This window comes from Dendropsophus ebraccatus, chromosome 6, assembly GCF_027789765.1.
Source record: "Dendropsophus ebraccatus isolate aDenEbr1 chromosome 6, aDenEbr1.pat, whole genome shotgun sequence".
Taxonomy (NCBI): Eukaryota; Metazoa; Chordata; class Amphibia; order Anura; family Hylidae; genus Dendropsophus; species Dendropsophus ebraccatus.
Genome location: NC_091459.1, coordinates 152,824,206 through 152,848,759, shown reverse-complemented (window position 1 = coordinate 152,848,759; position 24,554 = coordinate 152,824,206). Strand labels below are relative to the sequence as shown.

Genomic DNA, 24,554 nt, shown 5'->3' with positions numbered 1-24,554 from the left:
TCGCCTCCCGTTATCCATCACCTCCCGTTATCCATCGCCTCCCGGTTATCCATCACCACCCGTTACCCATCGCCTCCCGGTTATCCATCGCCTCCCCGTTATCCATCGCCTCCTCGTTATCCATCACCGCCCGTTATCCATCGCCTCCCCATTATCCATCGCCTCCCCGTTATCCATCGCCTCCCGTTATCCATGGCCTGCCCGTTATCCATCGCCTCCCGTTATTCATCGCCTCCCGTTATCCATCGCCTCCCGTTATCCATCGCCTACCCGTTACCCATCGCCTCCCCGTTATCCATCGCCTCCCCGTTATCCATCGCCTCCTCGTTATCCATCACCGCCAGTTATCCATCGCCTCCCCGTTATCCATCGCCTCCCCGTTATCCATCGCCTGCCCGTTATCCATCACCGCCCATTATCCATCACCGCCCATTATCCATCACCTCCCTTGGCTGAACGTATGTAGCAGAACTGGATGTAGAAAATGTCTTTTTCCCAGAAGTAAAACAAGAACATTTAATAAAGATGGCATAAACTACAGAAAACTGCACAGTGAGAACAGAGCCTGAAGCAGGGAACATGTGTATGGATAGAGGGTGACAAAGCATATACAGTAGTAGTAGTTCCTGACACCCTCCATCCAGTCTGGACAGGGAAGATAAAGCATATACAGCAGTAGTAGTGCCTATCTTCCCTGTCCAGGCAGGATGGAGGGTGACAGGCACTACTACTGCTGTATATGCTTTATCTTCTCTGACTGTCCAGGCAGGATGGAGGGTGACAGGCACTACTACTGCTGTATATGCTTTATCTTCTCTGGCTGTCCAGGCAGGATGGAGGGTGACAGGCACTACTACTGCTATATATGCTTTATCTTCTCTGACTGTCCAGGCAGGATGGAGGGTGACAGGCACTACTACTGCTGTATATGCTTTATCTTCTCTCCATTTATAAAACATTTCCCACACTCTCATGTAAGTAGCTCCTCTGGTGTGACTGTGTATAAAGCATTTCTTATCCTCTCACCCCCTCGATGAGATCTCTGGCTTCGGACACTCTCTTTTTTATTATGCCAAAACGAGGAGCAGGTCCAAAACCCAGCACAGATGCCGAGCTCCCCGTTATACAAATATGGCAGCACTGATCCAAATAGCAAACACAAGCGGCATTTATCTGTACAACGCTCCCCACTCAGTGAACATGAAGGTGACATCTAGACATTGTGACTTCTCTGGTGTTCCTTCAGTCTGGCTTTAGTAATAAAGCATTTCCCACACTCTGAACATGAATACGGCTTCTCTCCTGTGTGAACTCTCTCATGTCTAATAAGACTCGATTTTTCTGTAAAGCATTTTCCACACAGGGAACATGAAAATGGCTTCTCCCCCGTGTGACTTCTCTCATGTGTAATAAGGTTAGTTTTTTCAGTAAAACATTTCCCACACTCAGAACATGAATACGGCTTCTCCCCTGTGTGAATCCTTTCATGTCTAACAAGACTTGATCTGTCTGTAAAGCATTTTCCACATCTGGAACATAAAAACGGCTTCTCTCCTGTATGACTTCTCTCATGTGTCACAAGATTAGATTTTTCTGTAAAACATTTCCCACATTCTGAACAGGTAAAGGGTTTCTCTCCAGTATGAATTCTTTGATGACCCCTGAGTTTGTCTTTAGAAATAAAACATTTCCCACATTCCGAACACGGAAATGGCTTTTCCCCTGTGTGACTTCTCTCGTGTTTCTCAAGATGTGATTTCCACGTAAAGCATTTCCCACATTCTGAACATGAAAATTTCCTCTCTCCTGTGTGACTTTTCTCATGTCTAATAAGAACTGATTTCTCTATAAAACATTCTCCACATTCTGAGCATGAATATGGCCGCTCTCCTGTGTGAAATCTCTGATGGACCTTGAGTTTGTCTTTACTAATAAAACATTTCCCACATTCTGAGCACGGAAATGGTTTTTCCCCTGTGTGACTTCTTTCATGTTTTATAAGATGTGATTTCCACGAAAAACTTTTATCACACCCTGAACATGGATATGGCCCCTTCTGCACATGGGTTTGCTGATGTTGAACAAGTAAAGTTTTTTTTGGGAAAAATTTCCCACTTTGAAAACAGGAATACGGCTTCTCCCTGGTGTGAACTAGTCTGTGTGCTAAAAGAGCTGAGCTTCTCTGACATCGTTTTCCACATTCCTGACATTGAGTCCCCATCCTTTCCCGTTGAGCTGTGGTTGTGATCTGTGATGGGTCAGGAGGAGGGGGAAGATAGAACAGGTCTGTGCTCTGGAGTCGATGGACATTAGCGGTATGCCGGGGTTCTCCTGACCAGTGCTGCAGGATAGCGGCATCATCCTCGATAGAATTCAGCGACAGCCTGACGATCTGACCAGGGGTTTCTAGGAGGATTAGAAATGGATTTCATGATTTACACAATAGACAATTGGCAGCACCCCTAGGCCTCTGTTCCCACTGCAGGGAGCACGCTGCATGTGGCTAAAGTACAGACAAAAAGCAAAGTGCAACAGTAACCTACAGGTGCAAGCGCTTACCGTACATACTCCCCCGGTGTACACACGATAAACACCTGCTCTATAGATATTAAAAATGAGGATCTTAGCAAACTATTTCATCAAACAGAGTGTCCCCCCCCCATGTCACCAGGTTACAGAGTGTCCCCCCCATGTCACCAGGTTACAGAGTGTCCCCCCCCATGTCACCAGGTTACAGAGTGTCCCCCCCATGTCACCAGGTTACAGAGTGTCCCCCCATGTCACCAGGTTACAGAGTGTCCCCCCCCCCATGTCACCAGGTTACAGAGTGTCCCCCCATGTCACCAGGTTACAGAGTGTCCCCCCCCCCCCATGTCACCAGGTTACAGAGTGTCCCCCCCATGTCACCAGGTTACAGAGTGCCCCCCCCCCCATGTCACCAGGTTACAGAGTGTCCCCCCCCCTGTCACCAGGTTACAGAGTGTCCCCCCCATGTCACCAGGTTACAGAGTGTCCTCCCCCCCATGTCACCAGGTTACAGAGTGTCCCCCCCATGTCACCAGGTTACAGAGTGTCCCCCCCCCATGTCACCAGGTTACAGAGTGTCCCCCCCATGTCACCAGGTTACAGGATGTCCCCCCCCCCCGTGTCACCAGGTTACAGAGTGTCCCCCCCCCATATCACCAGGTTACAGAGTGTCCCCCCCCCATGTCACCAGGTTACAGAGTGTCCCCCCCCCCATGTCACCAGGTTACAGAGTGTCCCCCCCCCATATCACCAGGTTACAGAGTGTCCCCCCCCCATGTCACCAGGTTACAGAGTGTCCCCCCCCCCCCCGTGTCAGCAGGTTACAGACTGCCAATCCCATGTCACCAGGTTACAGAGTGTCCCCCCCATGTCACCAGGTTACAGGATGTCCCCCCCCCCCCATGGCACCAGGTTACAGAGTGTCCCCCCCATGTCACCAGGTTACAGAGTGTCCCCCCCCCATGTCACCAGGTTACAGAGTGTCCCCCCCCCCCATGTCACCAGGTTACAGAGTGTCCCCCCCATGTCACCAGGTTACAGAGTGTCCCCCCCCATGTCACCAGGTTACAGAGTGTCCCCCCCCCATGTCACCAGGTTACAGAGTGTCCCCCCCCCATGTCACCAGGTTACAGAGTGTCCCCCCCCCCTGTCACCAGGTTACAGAGTGTCCCCCCCCCTGTCACCAGGTTACAGAGTGTCCCCCCCATGTCACCAGGTTACAGACTGTCCCCCCCCCCCATGTCACCAGGTTACAGACTGCCCCCCCCATGTCACCAGGTTACAGAGTGTCCCCCCCATGTCACAGAGTGTCCCCCCCCCCCATGTCACCAGGTTACAGAGTGTCCCCCCCCATGTCACCAGGTTACAGAGTGTCCCCCCCATGTCACCAGGTTACAGAGTGTCCCCCCCATGTCACTAGGTTACAGAGTGTCCCCCCCCATGTCACCAGGTTACAGAGTGTCCCCCCATGTCACCAGGTTACAGAGTGTCCCCCCCCCCCTGTCACCAGGTTACAGAGTGCCCCCCCCCATGTCACCAGGATACAGAGTGTCCCCCCATGTCACCAGGTTACAGAGTGTCCCCCCATGTCACCAGGTTACAGAGTGTCTCCCCCCCATGTCACCAGGTTACAGAGTGTCCCCCCCCCCATGTCACCAGGTTACAGAGTGTCCCCCCCATGTCACCAGGTTACAGGATGTCCCCCCCCCCGTGTCACCAGGTTACAGAGTGTCCCCCCCCCATATCACCAGGTTACAGAGTGTCCCCCCATGTCACCAGGTTACAGAGTGTCCCCCCCCCATGTCACCAGGTTACAGAGTGTCCCCCCCCCATATCACCAGGTTACAGAGTGTCCCCCCCCCATGTCACCAGGTTACAGAGTGTCCCCCCCCCCGTGTCAGCAGGTTACAGACTGCCAATCCCATGTCACCAGGTTACAGAGTGTCCCCCCCCTGTCACCAGGTTTCAGGATGTCCCCCCCCCCCATGGCACCAGGTTACAGAGTGTCCCCCCCCCATGTCACCAGGTTACAGAGTGTCCCCCCCCCCATGTCACCAGGTTACAGAGTGTCCCCCCCATGTCACCAGGTTACAGAGTGTCCCCCCCCATGTCACCAGGTTACAGAGTGTCCCCCCCCCATGTCACCAGGTTACAGAGTGTCCCCCCCCCATGTCACCAGGTTACAGAGTGTCCCCCCCCCATGTCACCAGGTTACAGAGTGTCCCCCCCCCCTGTCACCAGGTTACAGAGTGTCCCCCCCATGTCACCAGGTTACAGACTGTCCCCCCCCCCCCATGTCACCAGGTTACAGACTGCCCCCCCCATGTCACCAGGTAACAGAGTGTCCCCCCCATGTCACAGAGTGTCCCCCCCCCCCATGTCACCAGGTTACAGAGTGTCCCCCCCCATGTCACCAGGTTACAGAGTGTCCCCCCCATGTCACCAGGTTACAGAGTGTCCCCCCCATGTCACCAGGTTACAGAGTGTCCCCCCCCATGTCACCAGGTTACAGAGTGTCCCCCCATGTCACCAGGTTACAGAGTGTCCCCCCCCCATGTCACCAGGTTACAGAGTGTCCCCCCCATGTCACCAGGTTACAGAGTGTCCCCCCCATGTCACCAGGTTACAGAGTGTCCCCCCCCATGTCACCAGGTTACAGAGTGTCCCCCCATGTCACCAGGTTACAGAGTGTCCCCCCCCCCATGTCACCAGGTTACAGAGTGCCCCCCCCATGTCACCAGGATACAGAGTGTCCCCCCCCCATGTCACCAGGTTACAGAGTGCCCCCCCCATGTCACCAGGTTACAGAGTGTCCCCCCATGTCACCAGGTTACAGAGTGTCTCCCCCCCATGTCACCAGGTTACAGAGTGTCCCCCCCCCCGTGTCACCAGGTTACAGAGTGTCCCCCCCATGTCACCAGGTTACAGAGTGTCCCCCTCATGTCACCAGGTTACAGAGTGTCCCCCCCATGTCACCAGGTTACAGTGCCCCCCCCCATGTCACCAGGTTACAGGATGTCCCCCCCCATGTCACCAGGTTACAGAGTGTCCCCCCCCCCATATCACCAGGTTACAGAGTGTCCCCCCCATGTCACTAGGTTACAGAGTGTCCCCCCCATGTCACCAGGTTACAGAGTGTCCCCCCCATGTCACCAGGTTACAGAGTGTCCCCCCCATGTCACCAGGTTACAGAGTCCCCCCCCCCCATGTCACCAGGTTACAGAGTGTCCCCCCCCCATGTCACCAGGTTACAGAGTGTCCCCCCATGTCACCAGGTTACAGAGTGTCCCCCCCATGTCACCAGGTTACAGAGTGTCCCCCCCCCATGTCACCAGGTTACAGAGTGTCCCCCCCCCATGTCACCAGGATACAGAGTGTCCCCCCCCCCATGTCACCAGGTTACAGAGTGTCCCCCCCCCATGTCACCAGGTTACAGAGTGTCCCCCCCCCATGTCACCAGGTTACAGAGTGGTGTCCCCCCCCATGTCACCAGGTTACAGAGTGTCCCCCCCCATGTCACCAGGATACAGAGTGTCCCCCCCCATGTCACCAGGTTACAGAGTGTCCCCCCCATGTCACCAGGTTACAGAGTGTCCCCCCCCATGTCACCAGGTTACAGAGTGTCCCCCCCCCCCTGTCACCAGGTTACAGAGTGTCCCCCCCCCCCCCATGTCACCAGGTTACAGAGTGTCCCCCCCCCCATGTCACCAGGTTACAGAGTGTCCCCCCCCCCCATGTCACCAGGTTACAGAGTGCCCCCCCCCCATGTCACCAGGTTACAGAGTGTCCCCCCCCCCATGTCACCAGGTTACAGAGTGTCCCCCCCATGTCACCAGGTTACAGAGTGTCCCCCCCCCATGTCACCAGGTTACAGAGTGTCCCCCCCATGTCACCAGGTTACAGAGTGTCCCCCCATGTCACCAGGTTACAGAGTGTCCCCCCCCCATGTCACCAGGTTACAGAGTGTCCCCCCCCATGTCACCAGGTTACAGAGTGTCCCCCCCATGTCACCAGGTTACAGAGTGTCCCCCCCCCATGTCACCAGGTTACAGAGTGTCCCCCCCCCCCATGTCACCAGGTTACAGAGCGTCCCCCCCCCCCCATGTCACCAGGTTACAGACTGCCCCCCCCATATCACCAGGTTACAGACTGTCCCCCCCCCCCATGTCACCAGGTTACAGACTGCCCCCCCCATGTCACCAGGTTACAGAGTGTCCCCCCCATGTCACCAGGTTACAGAGTGTCCCCCCCCATGTCACCAGGTTACAGAGTGTCCCCCCCCATGTCACCAGGTGACAGAGTGTCCCCCCGTGTCACCAGGTTACAGAGTGTCCCCCCCCATGTCACCAGGTTACAGAGTGTCCCCCCCATGTCACCAGGTTACAGAGTGTCCCCCCCATGTCACCAGGTTACAGAGTGTCCCCCCCCATGTCACCAGGTTACAGAGTGTCCCCCCCATGTCACCAGGTTACAGAGTGTCCCCCCCCCATGTCACCAGGTTACAGAGTGACCCCCCCCATGTCACCAGGATACAGAGTGTCCCCCCATGTCACCAGGTTACAGAGTGTCCCCCCATGTCACCAGGTTACAGAGTGTCTCCCCCCCATGTCACCAGGTTACAGAGTGTCCCCCCCCCCATGTCACCAGGTTACAGAGTGTCCCCCCCATGTCACCAGGTTACAGGATGTCCCCCCCCCCCGTGTCACCAGGTTACAGAGTGTCCCCCCCCCATATCACCAGGTTACAGAGTGTCCCCCCCCCATGTCACCAGGTTACAGAGTGTCCCCCCCCCCATGTCACCAGGTTACAGAGTGTCCCCACCCCATATCACCAGGTTACAGAGTGTCCCCCCCCCCATGTCACCAGGTTACAGAGTGCCCCCCCCCCCGTGTCAGCAGGTTACAGACTGCCAATCCCATGTCACCAGGTTACAGAGTGTCCCCCCCATGTCACCAGGTTACAGGTTGTCCCCCCCCCCCATGGCACCAGGTTACAGAGTGTCCCCCCCCCCATGTCACCAGGTTACAGAGTGTCCCCCCCCCATGTCACCAGGTTACAGAGTGTCCCCCCCCCATGTCACCAGGTTACAGAGTGTCCCCCCCCATGTCACCAGGTTACAGTGTGTCCCCCCCATGTCACCAGGTTACAGACTGTCCCCCCCCCCATGTCACCAGGTTACAGAGTGTCCCCCCCATGTCACAGAGTGTCCCCCCCCCCATGTCACCAGGTTACAGAGTGTCCCCCCCATGTCACCAGGTTACAGAGTGTCCCCCCCATGTCACCAGGTTACAGAGTGTCCCCCCCATGTCACCAGGTTACAGAGTGTCCCCCCCCCATGTCACCAGGTTACAGAGTGTCCCCCCATGTCACCAGGTTACAGAGTGTCCCCCCCCCATGTCACCAGGTTACAGAGTGTCCCCCCCATGTCACCAGGTTACAGAGTGTCCCCCCCATGTCACCAGGTTACAGAGTGTCCCCCCCCATGTCACCAGGTTACAGAGTGTCCCCCCATGTCACCAGGTTACAGAGTGTCCCCCCCCCATGTCACCAGGTTACAGAGTGCCCCCCCCCCATGTCACCATGATACAGAGTGTCCCCCCATGTCACCAGGTTACAGAGTGTCCCCCCATGTCACCAGGTTACAGAGTGTCTCCCCCCCATGTCACCAGGTTACAGAGTGTCCCCCCCCCGTGTCACCAGGTTACAGAGTGTCCCCCCCCCCCCATGTCACCAGGTTACAGAGTGTCCCCCTCATGTCACCAGGTTACAGAGTGTCCCCCCCATGTCACCAGGTTACAGTGCCCCCCCCCCCATGTCACCAGGTTACAGGATGTCCCCCCCCATGTCACCAGGTTACAGAGTGTCCCCCCCCCCATATCACCAGGTTACAGAGTGTCCCCCCCATGTCACCAGGTTACAGAGTGTCCCCCCCCATGTCACCAGGTTACAGAGTGTCCCCCCCATGTCACCAGGTTACAGAGTGTCCCCCCCATGTCACCAGGTTACAGAGTCCCCCCCCCCATGTCACCAGGTTACAGAGTGTCCCCCCCCCATGTCACCAGGTTACAGAGTGTCCCCCCATGTCACCAGGTTACAGAGTGTCCCCCCCATGTCACCAGGTTACAGAGTGTCCCCCCCCATGTCACCAGGTTACAGAGTGTCCCCCCCCCCATGTCACCAGGATACTGAGTGTCCCCCCCATGTCACCAGGTTACAGAGTGTCCCCCCCCCATGTCACCAGGTTACAGAGTGTCCCCCCCATGTCACCAGGTTACAGAGTGTCCCCCCCCATGTCACCAGGTTACAGAGTGTCCCCCCCCCATGTCACCAGGTTACAGAGTGTCCCCCCCATGTCACCAGGTTACAGAGTGTCCCCCCCCATGTCACCAGGTTACAGAGTGTCCCCCCCCCCATGTCACCAGGATACAGAGTGTCCCCCCATGTCACCAGGTTACAGAGTGTCCCCCCCCCATGTCACCAGGTTACAGAGTGTCCCCCCCCCATGTCACCAGGTTACAAAGTGTCCCCCCCCCCATGTCACCAGGTTACAGAGTGGTGTCCCCCCCCATGTCACCAGGTTACAGAGTGTCCCCCCCCATGTCACCAGGATACAGAGTGTCCCCCCCCATGTCACCAGGTTACAGAGTGTCCCCCATGTCACCAGGTTACAGAGTGTCCCCCCCCCCCATGTCACCAGGTTACAGTGTGTCCCCCCCCCCATGTCACCAGGTTACAGAGTGTCCCCCCCCCCCATGTCACCAGGTTACAGAGTGTCCCCCCCCCATGTCACCAGGTTACAGAGTGTCCCCCCCCCCATGTCACCAGGTTACAGAGTGTCCCCCCCCCATGTCACCAGGTTACAGAGTGTCCCCCCCCCATGTCACTAGGTTACAGAGTGTCCCCCCCATGTCACCAGGTTACAGAGTGTCCCCCCATGTCACCAGGTTACAGAGTGTCCCCCCCATGTCACCAGGTTACAGAGTGTCCCCCCCCATGTCACCAGGTTACAGAGTGTCCCCCCCCCCCATGTCACCAGGTTACAGAGTGTCCCCCCCCATGTCACCAGGTTACAGAGTGTCCCCCCCCCATGTCACCAGGTTACAGAGTGTTCCCCCCCATGTCACCAGGTTACAGAGTGTCCCCCCCCCCATGTCACCAGGTTACAGTGTGTCCCCCCCATGTCACCAGGTTACAGAGTGTCCCCCCCCCCATGTCACCAGGTTACAGAGTGTCCCCCCCCCCCCATGTCACCAGGTTACAGAGTGTCCCCCCCATATCACCAGGTTACAGAGTGTCCCCCACCCCCATGTCACCAGGTTACAGAGTGTCCCCCCCCCCATATCACCAGGTTACAGAGTGTCCCCCCATGTCACCAGGTTACAGAGTGTCCCCCCATGTCACCAGGTTACAGAGTGTCCCCCCATGTCACCAGGTTACAGAGTGTGTCCCCCCCATGTCACCAGGTTACAGAGTGTCCCCCCATGTCACCAGGTTACAGAGTGTCCCCCCCCATGTCACCAGGTTACAGAGTGTCCCCCCCATGTCACCAGGTTACAGAGTGTCCCCCCCATGTCACCAGGTTACAGAGTGTCCCCCCCCATGTCACCAGGTTACAGAGTGTCCCCCCCCCATGTCACCAGGTTACAGAGTGTCCCCCCATGTCACCAGGTTACAGAGTGTCCCCCCCCCCATGTCACCAGGTTACAGAGTGTCCCCCCGCCCATGTCACCAGGTTACAGAGTGTCCCCCCCCATGTCACCAGGTTACAGAGTGTCCCCCCCATGTCACCAGGTTACAGAGTGCCCCCCCCCATGTCACCAGGTTACAGAGTGCCCCCCCCCCCGTGTCACCAGGTTACAGAGTGTCCCCCCCCCCCGTGTCACCAGGTTACAGAGTGTCCCCCCCCCCGTGTCACCAGGTTACAGAGTGTCCCCCCATGTCACCAGGTTACAGACTGCCCCCCCCATGTCACCAGGTTACAGACTGCCCCCCCCATGTCACCAGGTTACACAGTGTCCCCCCCCATGTCACCAGGTTACAGAGTGTCCCCCTGTCTCACCAGGTTACAGAGTGCCCCCCCCCATGTCACCAGGTTACAGAGTGTCCCCCCCCCATGTCACCAGGTTACAGACTGCCCCCCCCATGTCACCAGGTTACAGAGTGTCCCCCCCCCATGTCACCAGGTTACAGAGTGTCCCCCTGTCTCACCAGGTTACAGAGTGCCCCCCCCCATGTCACCAGGTTACAGAGTGCCCCCCCCCATATCACCAGGTTACAGAGTGTCCCCCCCCCCATGTCACCAGGTTACAGAGTGTCCCCCCCATGTCACCAGGTTACAGAGTGTCCCCCCCCCATGTCACCAGGTTACAGAGTGTCCCCCCCCATGTCACCAGGTTACAGAGTGTCCCCCCCCCCCCATGTCACCAGGTTACAGAGTGTCCCCCCCCCATGTCACCAGGTTACAGACTGTCCCCCCCCATATCACCAGGTTACAGAGTGTCCCCCCCATGTCACAGAGTGTCCCCCCCCCCATGTCACCAGGTAACAGAGTGTCCCCCCATGTCACCAGGATACAGAGTGTCCCCCCATGTCACCAGGTTACAGAGTGTCCCCCCCCATGTCACCAGGTTACAGTGTGTCCCCCCATGTCACCAGGTTACAGAGTGTCCCCCCCCCATGTCACCAGGTTACAGAGTGTCCCCCCCCCCCGTGTCACCAGGTTACAGAGTGTCCCCCCCATGTCACCAGGTTACAGAGTGTCCCCCTCATGTCACCAGGTTACAGAGTGTCCCCCCCCATGTCACCAGGTTACAGGATGTCCCCCCCCATGTCACCAGGTTATAGAGTGTCCCCCCCCCATATCCCCAGGTTACAGAGTGCCCCCCCCATGTCACCAGGTTACAGAGTGTCCCCCCCCATGTCACCAGGTTACAGAGTGTCCCCCCCATGTCACCAGGTTACAGAGTGTCCCCCCCCCCATGTCACCAGGTTACAGAGTGTCCCCCCCCCCATGTCACCAGGTTACAGACTGTCCCCCCCCATATCACCATGTTACAGAGTGTCCCCCCCCATGTCACCAGGTTACAGAGTGTCCCCCCCCCCGTGTCACCAGGTTACAGAGTGTGTCCCCCCCGTGTCACCAGGTTACAGAGTGTCCCCCCCCATGTCACCAGGTTACAGAGTGTCCCCCCCCATGTCACCAGGTTACAGAGTGTCCCCCCCCATGTCACCAGGTTACAGAGTGTCCCCCCCCATGTCACCAGGTTACAGAGTGTCCCCCCCCCCCCGTGTCACCAGGTTACAGAGTGTCCCCCCATGTCACCAGGTTACAGACTGTCCCCCCCCATATCACCAGGTTACAGAGTGTCCCCCCCATGTCACAGAGTGTCCCCCCCCATGTCACCAGGTTACAGAGTGTCCCCCCATGTCACCAGGATACAGAGTGTCCCCCCATGTCACCAGGTTACAGAGTGTCCCCCCCCCCGTGTCACCAGGTTACAGAGTGTCCCCCCCCCGTGTCACCAGGTTACAGAGTGTCCCCCCCCATGTCACCAGGTTACAGAGTGTCCCCCCATGTCACCAGGTTACAGAGTGTCCCCCCCCCATGTCACCAGGTTACAGAGTGTCCCCCCATGTCACCAGGTTACAGAGTGTCCCCCCCCATGTCACCAGGTTACAGAGTGTCCCCCCCATGTCACCAGGTTACAGAGTGTCCCCCCCCATGTCACCAGGTTACAGAGTGTCCCCCCCCATGTCACCAGGTTACAGAGTGTCCCCCCCATGTCACCAGGTTACAGAGTGTCCCCCCCCCATGTCACCAGGTTACAGAGTGTCCCCCCCCTATGTCACCAGGTTACAGAGTGTCCCCCCCCGTGTCACCAGGTTACAGAGTGTCCCCCCATGTCACCAGGTTACAGAGTGTCCCCCCCCCCCATGTCTCCAGGTTACAGTGTGTCCCCCCCCCCATGTCACCAGGTTACAGAGTGTCCCCCCCCATGTCACCAGGTTACAGAGTGTCCCCCCCATGTCACCAGGTTACAGAGTGCCCCCCCCCATGTCACCAGGTTACAGAGTGTCCCCCCCCCGTGTCACCAGGTTACAGAGTGTCCCCCCCCCCCGTGTCACCAGGTTACAGAGTGTCCCCCCCCCGTGTCACCAGGTTACAGAGTGTCCCCCCATGTCACCAGGTTACAGAGTGTCCCCCCCATGTCACCAGGTTACAGAGTGTCCCCCCCCCATGTCACCAGGTTACAGACTGCCCCCCCCATGTCACCAGGTTACAGACTGCCCCCCCCATGTCACCAGGTTACAGAGTGTCCCCCCCCATGTCACCAGGTTACAGAGTGTCCCCCTGTCTCACCAGGTTACAGAGTGCCCCCCCCCATGTCACCAGGTTACAGAGTGTCACCCCCCATATCACCAGGTTACAGAGTGTCCCCCCCCCCATGTCACCAGGTTACAGAGTGTCCCCCCCCCCATGTCACCAGGTTACAGAGTGTCCCCCCCCCCATGTCACCAGGTTACAGAGTGTCCCCCCCCCATGTCACCAGGTTACAGAGTGTCCCCCCCCCCATGTCACCAGGTTACAGAGTGTCCCCCCCCCCCATGTCACCAGGTTACAGAGTGTCCCCCCCCCATGTCACCAGGTTACAGAGTGTCCCCCCCCCCATGTCACCAGGTTACAGAGTGTCCCCCCCCCATGTCACCAGGTTACAGAGTGTCCCCCCCCCCCCGTGTCAGCAGGTTACAGACTGCCCCTCCCATGTCACCAGGTTACAGAGTGTCCCCCCCCCCATGTCACCAGGTTACAGAGTGTCCCCCCCCCATGTCACCAGGTTACAGAGTGTCCCCCCCCATGTCACCAGGTTACAGAGTGTCCCCCCCCCATGTCACCAGGTTACAGAGTGTCCCCCCCCCATGTCACCAGGTTACAGAGTGTCCCCCCCCCATGTCACCAGGTTACAGAGTGTCCCCCCCCCCCGTGTCAGCAGGTTACAGAGTGTCCCCCCCCTCCCATGTCACCAGGTTACAGAGTGTCCCCCCCCCCATGTCACCAGGTTACAGAGTGTCCCCCCCATGTCACCAGGCTACAGAGTGTCCCCCCCCATGTCACCAGGTTACAGAGTGTCCCCCCCCCATGTCACCAGGTTACAGAGTGTCCCCCCCCATGTCACCAGGTTACAGTGTCCCCCCCCCATGTCACCAGGTTACAGTGTCCCCCCCCCAAGTCACCAGGTTACAGAGTGTCCCCCCCCATGTCACCAGGTTACAGAGTGTCCCCCCCCCATGTCACCAGGTTACAGAGTGTCCCCCCCCCATGTCACCAGGTTACAGAGTGTCCCCCCCCATGTCACCAGGTTACAGAGTGTCCCCCCCCCCATGTCACCAGGTTACAGAGTGTCCCCCCCCCATGTCACCAGGTTACAGACTGTCCCCCCCCATATCACCAGGTTACAGAGTGTCCCCCCCATGTCTCAGAGTGTCCCCCCCCCCCATGTCACCAGGTTACAGTGTCCCCCCATGTCACCAGGATACAGAGTGTCCCCCCATGTCACCAGGTTACAGAGTGTCCCCCCCATGTCACAGAGTGTCCCCCCCCCATGTCACCAGGTTACAGTGTCCCCCCATGTCACCAGGATACAGAGTGTCCCCCCATGTCACCAGGTTACAGAGTGTCCCCCCCCCATGTCACCAGGTTACAGAGTGTCCCCCCCATGTCACCAGGTTACAGAGTGTCCCGTGTCACCAGGTTACAGAGTGTCCCCCCATGTCACCAGGTTACAGAGTGTCCCCCCCCCCATGTCACCAGGTTACAGAGTGCCCCCCCCCATGTCACCAGGATACAGAGTGTCCCCCCCCCATGTCACCAGGTTACAGAGTGTCCCCCCCATGTCACCAGGTTACAGAGTGTCCCCCCATGTCACCAGGTTACAGAGTGTCCCCCCCCATGTCACCAGGTTACAGAGTGTCCCCCCCCCCCGTGTCACCAGGTTACAGAGTGTCCCCCCCCATGTCACCAGGTTACAGAGTGTCCCCCTCATGTCACCAGGTTACAGAGTGTCCCCCCCCATGTCACCAGGTTACAGGATGTCCCCCCCCATGTCACCAGGTTATAGAGTGTCCCCCCCCCCATATCACCAGGTTACAGAGTGTCCCCCCCCATGTCACCAGGTTACAGAGTGTCCCCCCCCATGTCACCAGGTTACAGAGTGTCCCCCCCCATGTCACCAGGTTACAGAGTGTCCCCCCCCCCCATGTCACCAGGTTACAGAGTGTCCCCCCCCCCATGTCACCAGGTTACAGACTGTCCCCCCCCATATCACCAGGTTACAGAGTGTCCCCCCCATGTCACAGAGTGTCCCCCCCCCATGTCACCAGGTTACAGAGTGTCCCCCCATGTCACCAGGATACAGAGTGTCCCCCCATGTCACCAGGTTACAGAGTGTCCCCCCCCCGTGTCACCAGGTTACAGGATGTCCCCCCCCCGTGTCACCAGGTTACAGAGTGTCCCCCCCCATGTCACCAGGTTACAGAGTGTCCCCCCCCATGTCACCAGGTTACAGAGTGTCCCCCCCCCGTGTCACCAGGTTACAGAGTGTCCCCCCATGTCACCAGGTTACAGAGTGTCCCCCCATGTCACCAGGTTACAGAGTGTCCCCCTCATGTCACCAGGTTACAGAGTGTCCCCCCCCATGTCACCAGGTTACAGAGTGTCCCCCCCCATGTCACCAGGTTACAGGATGTCCCCCCCCATGTCACCAGGTTACAGAGTGTCCCCCCCCATGTCACCAGGTTACAGAGTGTCCCCCCATGTCACCAGGTTACAGAGTGTCCCCCCCCATGTCACCAGGTTATAGAGTGTCCCCCCCCCATGTCACCAGGTTACAGAGTGTCCCCCCCCCCATGTCACCAGGTTACAGAGTGTCCCCCCCCCATATCACCAGGTTACAGAGTGTCCCCCCCATGTCACCAGGTTACAGAGTGTCCCCCCCATGTCACCAGGTTACAGAGTGTCCCCCCCCATGTCACCAGGATACAGAGTGTCCCCCCCATGTCACCAGGATACAGAGTGTCCCCCCCCCATGTCACCAGGTTACAGAGTGTCCCCCCCCCATGTCACCAGGTTACAGAGTGTCCCCCCCCCATGTCACCAGGTTACAGAGTGTCCCCCCCCCATGTCACCAGGTTACAGAGTGTCCCCCCATGTCACCAGGTTACAGAGTGTCCCCCCCCCCCATGTCACCAGGTTACAGAGTGGTGTCCCCCCCCCCATGTCACCAGGTTACAGAGTGTCCCCCCATGTCACCAGGTTACAGAGTGCCCCCCCCATGTCACCAGGTTACAGAGTGCCCCCCCCATGTCACCAGGATACAGAGTGTCCCCCCCCCCATGTCACCAGGATACAGAGTGTCCCCCCCATGTCACCAGGTTACAGAGTGTCCCCCCCCATGTCACCAGGATACAGAGTGTCCCCCCCCCATGTCACCAGGATACAGAGTGTCCCCCCCCCATGTCACCAGGTTACAGAGTGTCCCCCCCATGTCACCAGGTTACAGAGTGCCCCCCCCATGTCACCAGGTTACAGAGTGCCCCCCCCATGTCACCAGGATACAGAGTGTCCCCCCCCATGTCACCAGGATACAGAGTGTCCCCCCCCCATGTCACCAGGTTACAGAGTGTCCCCCCCCCATGTCACCAGGTTACAGAGTGTCCCCCCATGTCACCAGGTTACAGAGTGTCCCCCCCCCCATGTCACCAGGTTACAGAGTGTCCCCCCCCCATGTCACCAGGTTACAGAGTGTCCCCCCCCCCATGTCACCAGGTTACAGAGTGTCCCCCCATGTCACCAGGTTACAGAGTGTCCCCCCCCCCCATGTCACCAGGTTACAGAGTGGTGTCCCCCCCCCCATGTCACCAGGTTACAGAGTGTCCCCCCCATGTCACCAGGTTACAGAGTGTCCCCCCCATGTCACCAGGTTACAGAGTGTCCCCCCATGTCACCAGGTTACAGAGTGCCCCCCCATGTCACCAGGTTACAGAGTGTCCCCCCCATGTCACCAGGTTACAGAGTGTCCCCCCCCCTGTCACCAGGTTACAGAGTGTCCCCCCCCCCCATGTCACCAGGTTACAGAGTGTCCCCCCCATATCACCAGGTTACAGAGTGTCCCCCCCCCCATGTCACCAGGTTACAGAGTGTCCCCCCCCCATGTCACCAGGTTACAGAGTGTCCCCCCCCATGTCACCAGGTTACAGAGTGTCCCCCCCATGTCACCAGGTTACAGAGTGTCCCCCCCCCATGTCACCAGGTTACAGAGTGTCCCCCCCCATGTCACCAGGTTACAGAGTGTCCCCCCCCCCATGTCACCAGGTTACAGAGTGTCCCCCCCATGTCACCAGGTTACAGAGTGTCCCCCCCCCATGTCACCAGGTTACAGAGTGTCCCCCCCATGTCACCAGGTTACAGAGTGTCCCCCCTCCATGTCACCAGGTTACAGAGTGTCCCCCCATGTCACCAGGTTACAGAGTGTCCCCCCCCCATGTCACCAGGTTACAGAGTGTCCCCCCCCCCATGTCACCAGGTTACAGAGTGTCCCCCCCATGTCACCAGGTTACAGAGTGTCCCCCCCCCATGTCACCAGGTTACAGAGTGTCCCCCCATGTCACCAGGTTACAGAGTGTCCCCCCCCCATGTCACCAGGTTACAGAGTGTCCCCCCCCATGTCACCAGGTTACAGAGTGTCCCCCCCCCATGTCACCAGGTTACAGAGTGTCCCCCCCCATGTCACCAGGTTACAGAGTGTCCCCCCCCCCATGTCACCAGGTTACAGAGTGTCCCCCCCATGTCACCAGGTTACAGAGTGTCCCCCCCCCATGTCACCAGGTTACAGAGTGTCCCCCCCATGTCACCAGGTTACAGAGTGTCCCCCCTCCATGTCACCAGGTTACAGAGTGTCCCCCCATGTCACCAGGTTACAGAGTGTCCCCCCCCCATGTCACCAGGTTACAGAGTGTCCCCCCCCATGTCACCAGGTTACAGAGTGTCCCGTGTCACCAGGTTACAGAGTGTCCCCCCATGTCACCAGGTTACAGAGTGTCCCCCCCCCCATGTCACCAGGTTACAGAGTGCCCCCCCCCATGTCACCAGGATACAGAGTGTCCCCCCCCCATGTCACCAGGTTACAGAGTGTCCCCCCCATGTCACCAGGTTACAGAGTGTCCCCCCATGTCACCAGGTTACAGAGTGTCCCCCCCCATGTCACCAGGTTACAGAGTGTCCCCCCCCCCGTGTCACCAGGTTACAGAGTGTCCCCCCCATGTCACCAGGTTACAGAGTGTCCCCCTCATGTCACCAGGTTACAGTGTGTCCCCCCCCATGTCACCAGGTTACAGGATGTCCCCCCCCATGTCACCAGGTTATAGAGTGTCCCCCCCCCCATATCACCAGGTTACAGAGTGTCCCCCCCCATGTCACCAGGTTACAGAGTGTCCCCCCCCATGTCACCAGGTTACAGAGTGTCCCCCCCATGTCACCAGGTTACAGAGTGTCCCCCCCCCCCATGTCACCAGGTTACAGAGTGTCCCCCCCCCCCATGTCACCAGGTTACAGACTGTCCCCCCCCATATCACCAGGTTACAGAGTGTCCCCCCCATGTCACAGAGTGTCCCCCCCCCATGTCACCAGGTTACAGAGTGTCCCCCCATGTCACCAGGATACAGAGTGTCCCCCCATGTCACCAGGTTACAGAGTGTCCCCCCCCCCGTGTCACCAGGTTACAGAGTGTCCCCCCCCCGTGTCACCAGGTTACAGAGTGTCCCCCCCCATGTCACCAGGTTACAGAGTGTCCCCCCCCATGTCACCAGGTTACAGAGTGTCCCCCCCCCGTGTCACCAGGTTACAGAGTGTCCCCCCATGTCACCAGGTTACAGAGTGTCCCCCCATGTCACCAGGTTACAGAGTGTCCCCCTCATGTCACCAGGTTACAGAGTGTCCCCCCCCATGTCACCAGGTTACAGAGTGTCCCCCCCCATGTCACCAGGTTACAGGATGTCCCCCCCCATGTCACCAGGTTACAGAGTGTCCCCCCCCATGTCACCAGGTTACAGAGTGTCCCCCATGTCACCAGGTTACAGAGTGTCCCCCCCCCATGTCACCAGGTTATAGAGTGTCCCCCCCCCATGTCACCAGGTTACAGAGTGTCCCCCCCCCATGTCACCAGGTTACAGAGTGTCCCCCCCCCATATCACCAGGTTACAGAGTGTCCCCCCCATGTCACCAGGTTACAGAGTGTCCCCCCCATGTCACCAGGTTACAGAGTGTCCCCCCCCATGTCACCAGGATACAGAGTGTCCCCCCCATGTCACCAGGATACAGAGTGTCCCCCCCCCATGTCACCAGGTTACAGAGTGTCCCCCCCCCATGTCACCAGGTTACAGAGTGTCCCCCCCCCATGTCACCAGGTTACAGAGTGTCCCCCCCCCATGTCACCAGGTTACAGAGTGTCCCCCCATGTCACCAGGTTACAGAGTGTCCCCCCCCCCATGTCACCAGGTTACAGAGTGGTGTCCCCCCCCCATGTCACCAGGTTACAGAGTGTCCCCCCATGTCACCAGGTTACAGAGTGCCCCCCCCATGTCACCAGGTTACAGAGTGCCCCCCCCATGTCACCAGGATACAGAGTGTCCCCCCCCCATGTCACCAGGATACAGAGTGTCCCCCCCATGTCACCAGGTTACAGAGTGTCCCCCCCCCATGTCACCAGGATACAGAGTGTCCCCCCCCATGTCACCAGGATACAGAGTGTCCCCCCCCCATGTCACCAGGTTACAGAGTGTCCCCCCCATGTCACCAGGTTACAGAGTGCCCCCCCCATGTCACCAGGTTACAGAGTGCCCCCCCCATGTCACCAGGATACAGAGTGTCCCCCCCCATGTCACCAGGATACAGAGTGTCCCCCCCCCATGTCACCAGGTTACAGAGTGTCCCCCCCCCATGTCACCAGGTTACAGAGTGTCCCCCCATGTCACCAGGTTACAGAGTGTCCCCCCCCCCATGTCACCAGGTTACAGAGTGTCCCCCCCCCATGTCACCAGGTTACAGAGTGTCCCCCCCCCCATGTCACCAGGTTACAGAGTGTCCCCCCATGTCACCAGGTTACAGAGTGTCCCCCCCCCCCATGTCACCAGGTTACAGAGTGGTGTCCCCCCCCCCATGTCACCAGGTTACAGAGTGTCCCCCCCATGTCACCAGGTTACAGAGTGTCCCCCCCATGTCACCAGGTTACAGAGTGTCCCCCCATGTCACCCAGGTTACAGAGTGCCCCCCCATGTCACCAGGTTACAGAGTGTCCCCCCCCTGTCACCAGGTTACAGAGTGTCCCCCCCCATGTCACCAGGTTACAGAGTGTCCCCCCCCCCCCATGTCACCAGGTTACAGAGTGTCCCCCCCCTGTCACCAGGTTACAGAGTGTCCCCCCCCCCATGTCACCAGGTTACAGAGTGTCCCCCCCCATGTCACCAGGTTACAGAGTGTCCCCCCCCATGTCACCAGGTTACAGAGTGTCCCCCCCATGTCACCAGGTTACAGAGTGTCCCCCCCCCATGTCACCAGGTTACAGAGTGTCCCCCCCCATGTCACCAGGTTACAGAGTGTCCCCCCCCCCATGTCACCAGGTTACAGAGTGTCCCCCCCATGTCACCAGGTTACAGAGTGTCCCCCCCCCATGTCACCAGGTTACAGAGTGTCCCCCCCATGTCACCAGGTTACAGAGTGTCCCCCCTCCATGTCACCAGGTTACAGAGTGTCCCCCCATGTCACCAGGTTACAGAGTGTCCCCCCCCCATGTCACCAGGTTACAGAGTGTCCCCCCCCCCATGTCACCAGGTTACAGAGTGTCCCCCCCATGTCACCAGGTTACAGAGTGTCCCCCCCCATGTCACCAGGTTACAGAGTGTCCCCCCATGTCACCAGGTTACAGAGTGTCCCCCCCCATGTCACCAGGTTACAGAGTGTCCCCCCCCATGTCACCAGGTTACAGAGTGTCCCCCCCCCCATGTCACCAGGTTACAGAGTGTCCCCCCCCATGTCACCAGGTTACAGAGTGTCCCCCCCATGTCACCAGGTTACAGAGTGTCCCCCCCCATGTCACCAGGTTACAGAGTGTCCCCCCATGTCACCAGGTTACAGAGTAGTTCGATACCAGAATTTTGAGTTCGATACAGATACAACCTTTTTTTTCCGATAATACCAATTCGCAACTATAAAATATTTTGACCCTTCAGTGTTAGTTCGCTTAGGTCATGATAAGACTTTTTGCAACATACATTAATAACCTAAAATGAACTGTTTTTTAAATACATAAAGTGGAAAGTCCCCTCAGAGCTCTGACTTATTTCTGAATTCCTGCTGGACACGCCCCCCTCCCCCCCTCCCCCCCTCCTAGCAGCACGTTCTCCCCCCTCCCCCCCCTCTTAGCAGCACATTCTCCCCCCTCCCCCCCTCCTAGCAGCACATTCTCCCCCCTCCCCCCCTCCTAGCAGCACATTCTCCCCCCTCCCCCCAGCGCGTTCTCCCCCCTCCCCCCCTCCTAGCAGCACGTTCTCCCCCCTACCCACCAGCGCGTTTTCCCCCCTCCTACCAGCACGTTCTCCCCCCTCCCCCTCCTAGCAGCACATTCTCCCCCCCCTCCCCCCCACCTAGCAGCACGCTCTCCCCCCTCCCCCCCCTCCTAGCAGCACGTTCTCCCCCCTCCCCCCTCCCAGCAGCACATTCTCCCTCCCCCCCTCCTAGCAGCACACTCTCCCCCCTCCCCCCTCCTAGCAGCACGTTCTCCCCCTCCCCCCCTCCTAGCAGCACACTCTCCCCCCTCCTAGCAGCACGTTATCCCCCCTCCCCCCTCCTAGCAGCACGTTCTCCCCCCTCCCCCCTCCTAGCAAGCACGCTCTCCCCCCTCCCCCCCTCCTAGCAGCACGCTCTCCCCCCTCCCCCCCTCCTAGCAGCACGCTCTCCCCCCTCCCCCCCCTCCTAGCAGCACGCTCTACCCCCTCCCCCCCCTCGGTCCTACCCCTCTCAGCCTCCTCACACCAGGACAGCACCTACCCCTCTCAGCCTCCTGACACCAGGACGGCTCCTACCCCTCTCAGCCTCCTCACACCAGGACGGCTCCTACCCCTCTCAGCCTCCTCACACCAGGACGGCTCCTACCCCTCTCAGCCTCCTCACACCAGGACAGCACCTACCCCTCTCAGCCTCCTGACACCAGGACGGCTCCTACCCCTCTCAGCCTCCTCACACCAGGACGGCTCCTACCCCTCTCAGCCTCCTCACACCAGGACGGGTCCTACCCCTCTCAGCCTCCTCACATTAGGACGGCTCCTACCCCTCTCAGCCTCCTCACACCAGGACGGCTCCTACCCCTCTCAGCCTCCTCACACCAGGACGGCTCCTACCCCTCTCAGCCTCCTCACACCAGGACGGCTCCTACCCCTCTCAGCCTCCTCACACCAGGATGGCTCCTACCCCTCTCAGCCTCCTCACAGCAGGACAGCACCTACCCCTCTCAGCCTCCTCACACCAGGACGGGTCCTACCCCTCTCAGCCTCCTCACACCAGGACGGCTCCTACCCCTCTCAGCCTCCTCACACCAGGACAGCACCTACCCCTCTCAGCCTCCTCACACCAGGACGGCTCCTTCCCCTCTCAGCCTCCTCACACCAGGACGGCTCCTACTCCTCTCAGGCTCCTCACACCAGGACGGCTCCTACCCCTCTCAGCCTCCTCACAGCAGGACGGCTCCTACCCCTCTCAGCCTCCTCATACCAGGACGGCTCCTACCCCTCTCAGCCTCCTCACACCAGGACGGCTCCTACCCCTCTCAGCCTCCTCACAGCAGGACAGCTCCTACCCCTCTCAGCAGGACAGCTCCTACCCCTCTCAGCCTCCTCACAGCAGGACGGCTCCTACTCCTTTCAGCCTCCTCACACCAGGACAGCTCCTACCCCTCTCAGCCTCCTCACAACAGGACGGCTCCTACCCCTCTCAGCCTCCTCACACCAGGACGGCTCCTACCCCTCTCAGCCTCCTGACACCAGGACGGCTCCTACCCCTCTCAGCCTCCTCACACCAGGACGGCTCCTACCCCTCTCAGCCTCCTCACAACAGGACGGCTCCTACCCCTCTCAGCCTCCTCACAACAGGACGGCTCCTACCCCTCTCAGCCTCCTCACACCAGGATGGCTCCTTCCCCTCTCAGCCTCCTCAGACCAGGACAGCTCCTACCCCTCTCAGCCTCCTCACACCAGGACGGCTCCTACCCCTCTCAGCCTCCTCACACCAGGACGGCTCCTACCCCTCTCAGCCTCCTCACACCAGGACGGCTCCTACCCCTCTCAGCCTCCTCACACCAGGACGGCTCCTACCCCTCTCAGCCTCCTCACACCAGGACGGCTCCTACCCCTCTCAGCCTCCTCACACCAGGACGGCTCCTACCCCTCTCAGCCTCCTCACACCAGGATGTCTTTAGTAAAGTCCAAATCCCCACTGCAGGGCCCCTGCCAGATTAATTTGTTCTCTAAAATTAGAAAATAGTTAAAAAAAAAATCCTGAATACTTGCAGTAAAACAATGTGTATAGAAGAATTGCTGTATTACGGCAGGGTTATTACACCTACACCTATCTACCTGTAATGATGTGGCGGGGGAGGCCTCCTCTTCGGAGCCACCCTTGTTATTATCATCATTATGCCTCACATAGTTAGTGTCGGACTGGTGCCCTGGCTGTACAAGGGAGAAGATCACATGCCCTAATCTATGGCGCGACACCACCAGCTCCTCCTCACCCATCTGCAAGAAGAGTCTTACATTCATTTGGACATCAGCTGGAGTTACCGGCAATGTATAACAATGTACAGAATATTAGGATATATTGGATGGAGACACATTGGATGAGTTGGTACAGTGAGCTATCAGCAAGAAGAGGAGGAACAGAATTTTCATTTGGACACAGGCCGAATTCTTACATCATGTATAACCCGTGATAGAGGCAGAAAAATACAACTTAGGGCTGCGTTCACACTACGTATATTTCAGTCAGTATATTTCAGTCAGTATTGCAACCAAAACCAGGAGTGGATCAAAAACACAGAAAGGATCTGTTCACACAATGATGTAATTGAGTGGATGGCCGCCATATAATGGCAAATATTTTAGAACAACGGCCGTTATATTGAAATAATGGCCGTTATTTACTGTTATATGGCGGCCATCCACTCAATTTCATCATAGTGGGAACAGATCCTTTCTGTGTTTTTAATCCACTCCTGGTTTTGGTTGCAATATGAGGATGAGCACAATACTGACTGAAATATACGTAGTGTGAACGCAGCCCCAAACATCAAAATTATCAATCCACAGTAATGTTTTATACTGAATTTTGCCCAATCTTGTAGGTTAGTATAGCTGATTATTGCAGGTGGTAAGCCCCAAAAACTGGTGTTCCCCTGGTGTTACCACTGCAGCATAGGAGGATCTATAGGAGACAGAGACCGTGTATGTGCCGTCCTCTGCCCCCCTTATATCCCTGTGCCCCCCCTTATATCCCTGCCCCCCCTCACTATACTGCACTATACATATATACACAGGGGGGGGGGGGTTACTGTAATGTAGCTGTAAGGTGGAGCCCCCCCTTATATCCCTGCCCCCCCTCACTATACTGCACTATACATATATACACAGGGGGGGGGGTTACTGTAATGTAGCTGTAAGGTGGAGCCCCCCCTTATATCCCTGTGCCCCCCCTCACTATACTGCACTATACATATATACACAGGGGGGGGGGGTTACTGTAATGTAGCTGTAAGGTGGAGCCCCCCCTTATATCCCTGCCCCCCCCCCTCACTATACTGCACTATACATATATATACACAGGAGGGGGGGGGTTACTGTAATGTAGCTGTAAGGTGGAGCCCCCCCTTATATCCCTGCCCCCCCTCACTATACTGCACTATACATATATACACAGGGGGGGGGGGTTA

The 24,554-nt window shown here is 58.2% G+C and overlaps 1 protein-coding gene across 2 annotated transcripts in view; it reads right to left on the bottom strand.

Moving 5' to 3' along the window:
- Positions 1 to 502: 502 nt before the first annotated feature.
- The window catches only part of LOC138794574 (oocyte zinc finger protein XlCOF22-like), a 25,810-nt gene continuing 1,758 nt past the window's right edge, over positions 503 to 24,554 (bottom strand). For both annotated transcript variants that reach the window (XM_069973335.1, XM_069973336.1), the window contains one exon: positions 503 to 2,406. In XM_069973335.1, coding sequence (XP_069829436.1) covers positions 1,214 to 2,406 — 1,193 coding nt within the window. In that variant the 3' untranslated portion in view covers positions 503 to 1,213. The remainder of the gene's footprint in view (positions 2,407 to 24,554) is intronic.